Below are 6,229 nucleotides of genomic sequence, written 5' to 3'. Positions count from 1 at the left end.
AATGTGTATAAATCTCTATAAACACACAAACTCCATCATGCACGTGGAACTTAATAAATAATTATATATATATATATATATATATCTTTTGTGACGTCCTGTACCCAGATATGCATCTATATATACATGTAGATGTAATAATGTACATACATGTACGTATATATGCAATATACACACATTTTATGTGTATTATTATACATATATATATATATATATATAGATAGATAGATAGATAGATATATAAGAGAGAAGTCATAACTCAATTTACGGCTTATGTGTCGAAGTGTATGTATGTATATATACACTATTCTAAATTCCATAGTTATAAAGCCTGATTCATTTAAGAAACAGACATGTACACACATATGCATACAAACATCTAGATATACCCATACACACCTCGCCAACTATCAAAGTTGAGGAACAACATTCCGTGTCGAAAGTTTCTATCATGATCCAAAATTATGTTTTTAAGAGGTTCCACAATAAAAAGCTTAAAAGATTCTCAATATACCCAAATACTATCTCTTTGGCCCCTATTACCATTTTCTGACAGGACATTTTTACAAAATTTAGAGAAGACAGCGAGATTTTTCTTCAATATGATAATGGAAAAGCGGAAATTAAACATTTCTTAGGAATTCAAGTTGCTAAGTTGTGTATAGCCATGTTTGACTTTCTATGTTCTTTTGTGTGTGCGTATATATATTGTGTGTACTAGACATAAGCGTATATATATAATAATATAATATATATACTCTTTACACACACACACACACACAACCTCCCTCTCATATGTATGTGTGTATATAGATATGTGTGTGTGTGTGTCACCTTCTCTGGCAGCTGAGAAATTCCACTAAATCAAGAATAAATCTTGTATATACACACACACACACAAGAGAGAGAGAGAGAGAGACAGAAAGCATATTTGTACAATTGTATGTATATATACACATAGCTTTATAATATATATAAATATATATAAACACGTTATTGTTAAAAGCACAAGGAAATAAACATCTGGGCCAAAGTTTGTTGGCATTTCAGGTCAGACATGAAACAGCACTAAGTTTAGCTACAAACACTAAACCGCGGCGGGTCAAAGGAGGAGGTCTCCAGCTCGACCTGGCAGAAATAGCAGTCAAATCTTCTCCAAAACGCACAAGGATAGAACACGTAAGACAGAATGTAATCGTACGAATCCCTAAAACGTCACGATGGTCATGGACAGATTGACTTCTATCACAAGTCTGCCCGATTAAGACAGACATGGGGCTAAACACTAAAACTTAGAAAACAGTTTTATATCACAAATATGCTGCACTTAAATTCATAGTGGACTTGTGTGTATGTATAATAATATACACGCAGTTCATCACGCTAGTTAATATACTGATTAAATATTTTAACAGTAACTGTATAAACTTGTGTGTATATTATACGACAATGGCATACTACTACATGATATACATACGTGTAGACAGAGAGAAAATGTGTATGTATATATATATATACACACACGCAGATTACACTCAGAAGCTAAAGTACTGATGCACAAACAAGGTAACACACGCACACACACACACAAGCTAGCACACAAGTTAACACAGCACACACACACAAGCAAACACGCAAGCTAACACAGCACACACACACACACACAGGCTAGCACACAAACACACACACGCGCGCGCTAAGACAGCATAGAAACTAATCCAACACGTATATAGTTCATAAAACACACAGAACAGTCAAGACACACGCGCGCTCGCGCACGAGCAATGGAAGAAATAAAAAACCGCTAAAGCGAAAAAAAAATATACAAACCCAAGAAAACTCAGCTCCAGTTTATAAATAGTCAATTACAAAAAAGAGAGACATTTTACATATACATTATACACACACATTCACATACATCAACACACATACATAGATAGATATAGATATAAGTTAGTACTTACCATCTTCGAGTAGTCTTTCCATGTGTACAAAGACATTCGGAAACGCCTGTAACTGTTTTTTATCCTTTAGCAATTGTGATAAATACTCTGGTGAATTTCGATCCTCTTTGTTATTTTCAGTCCCCATTTTTATGAATTTTTAAATTTATCTTCAATTAGATAATGCAATGTTTGGTAGATGTTTTGGATAGAAGGTTTTGAAAGGGAAGAAAGGAATTACTTATGTTTAGACATGAAAAAGATGAAATGAAAATTAAAGAAAAAGGATAAACAGTAAGATATGTAAATGTTTTATATAGTTTAGGGGTAATTAATAAACCACATTCGTTATTTGGTATATGTATGCGTGTGTGTGTGTGTGTGTGTATGTGTACTTGTGACAGCAAAGACTGGAATAACAAAAAAAAATTAGCGATTGATAGAAATATATATATATGTATGTGTGTAGAGGAAAAGGGGGAGAAGATAATTCCCCCTCTATATTAAAGGAATTTTTTTTTGTTTTCCCCTTTGAGGAATTTCGGTATTTCCTCCGATTTGTCTTTCACTCCTAAATCAACAAATCTTTCACTTAATCCAACGGAAATAATATATACATATATATATATATATATATATATATGATATATATTATATAAAAATGGTGTATATTATTGTATGCTTGTGGTTGTAATTTCGTGTTATATATACACACAGCAAGAAAATATTGGTTGTTACTCTTGTTTTGCTCTCTCCAAGGATAAGTTACAATGTAGAATTTCCACAATGAAGTATCATGAAAGAAAAAGACCAAAAAAGAAAAAAGCGCTTTCTCCACGTTCCTCGAATTATATTTTTCTTCTTTCTTTCGTAGGAAGTATATTTTCCGTTGTTCTTTGCCGATTCACAAATTTGAGAATATAATGCCCTATAGCAACAGTAGAAGTATTTGGGTATCACATATAAACGTACAGATATATATGTGTATATTGATAATAATATTAGGGATAAAATCCTAATACTATATATTAATATATATATGTATATCTACACGTACACAAGAGTGTATATAATTATATATATATATATACACCCCAGCATATAAACTTAAACCTACAAAGTATGTATATGTGTGTATATATATATATATATATCGGCTGTTGGTTGGGAGAAAAAAATTAAATGGTTTGACCACAGGATAAGGGAGCAAGGATAACAGTAGGTCCCCCCAAGAAAAAAAAATCAAAACCTACTTTGAGGTATAATATTCTATATTTTTTGCGTTAGTCCCAAAGTTTTGAGCTGTTGCTTGTGTAGCGGAATTTAAGAAGTTTTTTTTTTTTCTTTGAAAGAGATTCAGAAAGAAGGAGGAAGGGGGCGGCAGAGAAGCAGAGCTGCCGTGTTGGATGAACGTCTCCTTCATACAAATATCTTACTGAACACGTGTGGAGAAGTGCGCATGGCTTTTGCGGTCTTGGGCTGCGCGAATTCTATCGTTTGGGGGGTGTACAGGATCATATAGTTGTTTGTTTGTTTGCTGGTTAGCTGACTGGTTGGTTGGTTGGTGCCGTGTTTGTTTGTTGGTTAGCTCGTTTATTTTAGTTCATTTGTTATTATTATTATTATTACTTTCTATATTTTAATGATTTTTTTTTAGTTTCGTGGTTTAGTTTCGTGTATGTTGGTTTTTTTTGTTTTGTGTGGTTTAGTAGTAGTTAACTCGAGTATATCTGTACAGAGTTGGTTTATTTAATTAGTTCGTTAGTAGGTTTTTAAGGAAAATCTAAAAAGTTTTTTTTCCCCCTTTTCTTTACAGTTTAGAATCTTCCTTCGGAGTGGTAGGATAAAGTTTGATTAAATAATCTAGTAACCATATAACGTAATATCCATTATGTTTCTCTCTATTTAACACTGTGTCCAAGAAAAAAAGCAAAGTTTTTCAATGTGTCTAGCATGGATTTTGTGTATCGGAACTTCAGTTAACTGAAGCATTTAATCTTTTTGACCGAATATATTTTTCTTTCTTTTCTTTTTCAACGATCTGTTCGTTTAATTACGAAAATAACATTTTTCAACTAGTTCGGGTGCGTAAAACTTTCTTTAAATATATTTTATTTGACTTCATAAAGTATTCAAAGGATATATTTTAAAATAATTTGGAAGCATAAAAAAAAAAGAAACTGTTTAGCTTTTGGAAACAAAACTTAAAAGATTTATTGCCTTATTAGAATGGTAATTTTGACCGACTGACCCTCTCAGCTGGTCGGACAATTTGCATAAGTCTGTAGTAAATACCCTTTCACCGTCTCTATCAGTGATACGAAATGGAAGCGAACCAACTGGGTTATTGCAGACAGAAATAAGCTGTTTCGGTTGTAATGTATGTTGGTCTTATATAGATAGATAGGTAGGGTGAACATAGTAGATAGGGACGAATAGATATGAGATAGTAAGAGAAGCTAGGTGAGTAAAATGGCTTAACAGACTTTGAGTTAGTTACTTGCATTACCTCTCTTTCTCTCTCACCGTAAGACTTGCCAACATCACTATCATCGTCATCATAACTATGATTACTAGCTGTAGTAGCAACAGTAACACCGACTGCAACAGTTTACAGTTTATTAAAAGTAACTTGAAAACGAAGTTCTTCTCGACCACAACGTTGATGCTTCTGTTATACGCAGAACATGATTTAAACGAACACACCCGCACAAAGATATGCTTAACCGGTATTTATATACACACACACATACACACATACGTTTTTATGTATGTATACGCGCGTTGGGATTTGCAAACGAGAGAGGAAAAACACATGCGGTAGTTTATTCATTTATTTCAGTGATGTGTGTGTATACATATATAATAATAATAATAATAATAATAATAATGATAATCCTTTTGTATAGGTACAAGGCCTGAAATTTTGGGGGAGGGGTCTAATCGATCACATCGACCCAGTGTTTTACTGGTACTTAATTTATCGATTCCGAAAGGATGAAAGGCAAAGTCGACCTCGGCGGAATTTAAGCTTAGAACGTGAAGGCGGACGAAATGTCGCTAAGCATTTTTTCGGGGGCACTAACGATCTGCCAGATCGCCAATAATAATGATTTTTAAAAAATTAATAATTAATATTAATAATAATAAAATATGTATGTATGTATGTATAGACATTCACATAGTAATGGGCGCGCAGTAAATAAACATTGAAATCATGTTTCGAGTCAAACTTGCGCTTAGCAACAATTCAAAATATACCGAAACTCCTTAAATAAGTCAAAAAGTGAATTTTCCTAATACCATACCACATCTATCGCATGAAATAAAATAAAAAGAAATTGAGAGTACAAAATTACAGACTGATCTTAGTCTGAAGTAAGCAAATAAGTCTTTTAATAATTATAATTAACAGTTTAAAGACAGAAGGCGCTGGAGTTGAAGAAACGGTTATAGTGCCCAAACTCGGATTTCGTTTGTTTTATAATCCGGCACTTCTAGAGTTTCTGTAAACCTATCTATCTAATAACAATAACAACAGTAATAATTTCTTACAAGGTCACATGTGTTGTATAAAGGAGTAAGTTGATCCTCGTAGTAATAGGAAACAGATTTATTTTATTTTATTTTTAAGTTTGATTTAGGTGGGAGGGAAATATTTTGAATTTGGAAAGAAGAAAGATGAAGCTATAAAAAAAAATTAATAAAATGGAAAGGCAATGAAAAAATATAAGACATTTATATATAGTTTTTAGTGCGGCACCCTGCCCCCGCGTTTGTAATTTTTTTTAAGGTGGTGAGCTGGGAGAATTATTAGTGCGTCGGACAAAATGCTTAATGACATTTCTTCCGGCTTTAGGTTCTGAGTTCAAATTCCGCCGAGGTCATCTTTACCTGTCATCCTTTTGGTGGTTAATAAAATAAGTACCAGCTGAACACCAAAATTTCGGGCCTTGTGTCTATGGTAATAATTTTTTTTGCTTAATAATTACAATCTCTCTCTGTCTCTGTCTGTCTGTCTGTCTCTCTCTCTCTCTCTCTCACACACATACACACACACAAACATTCTGTGCGAAGGAATGGAGAGAGTGAGTGAGTAATTTTTTTGCAATCAATGTTGTTTTTATTCACAATAAGCAGAAAACCCGAAGCCGATTGGGTGAATCAGATATTCATAACTTCAACCGCCCCCCTCCACACACACACACACACACACACCTCCATTCTTTTATCAAGGGCACAAGAGACGTGAATGGAACCAGAATCCAGCAGGAATCCCGAAGCAG

At 33.5% G+C, this 6,229-nt stretch overlaps 1 protein-coding gene across 12 annotated transcripts in view; it reads right to left on the bottom strand.

The window, feature by feature from the left end:
* Positions 1 to 3,397, bottom strand: part of LOC106884116 (KH domain-containing RNA-binding protein qki.L) — a 77,342-nt gene extending 73,945 nt beyond the window's left edge. For 6 of the 12 annotated variants that reach the window (XM_014935523.2, XM_014935605.2, XM_014935915.2 and 3 more), the window contains exon 1: positions 1,965 to 3,396. In XM_014935523.2, coding sequence (XP_014791009.1) covers positions 1,965 to 2,091 — 127 coding nt within the window. In that variant the 5' untranslated portion in view covers positions 2,092 to 3,396. Of the gene's footprint in view, positions 1 to 1,964 lie in introns of all 12 variants that reach the window. The other 6 variants (XM_014911997.2, XM_014935685.2, XM_052974749.1 and 3 more) reach the window with 2 other exon arrangements.
* Between the last annotated feature and the right edge of the window lie 2,832 nt (positions 3,398 to 6,229).

Source organism: Octopus bimaculoides, chromosome 19, assembly GCF_001194135.2.
Source record: "Octopus bimaculoides isolate UCB-OBI-ISO-001 chromosome 19, ASM119413v2, whole genome shotgun sequence".
Classification (NCBI taxonomy): domain Eukaryota; kingdom Metazoa; phylum Mollusca; class Cephalopoda; order Octopoda; family Octopodidae; genus Octopus; species Octopus bimaculoides.
This window is presented reverse-complemented; position numbering and strand designations above follow the sequence as displayed.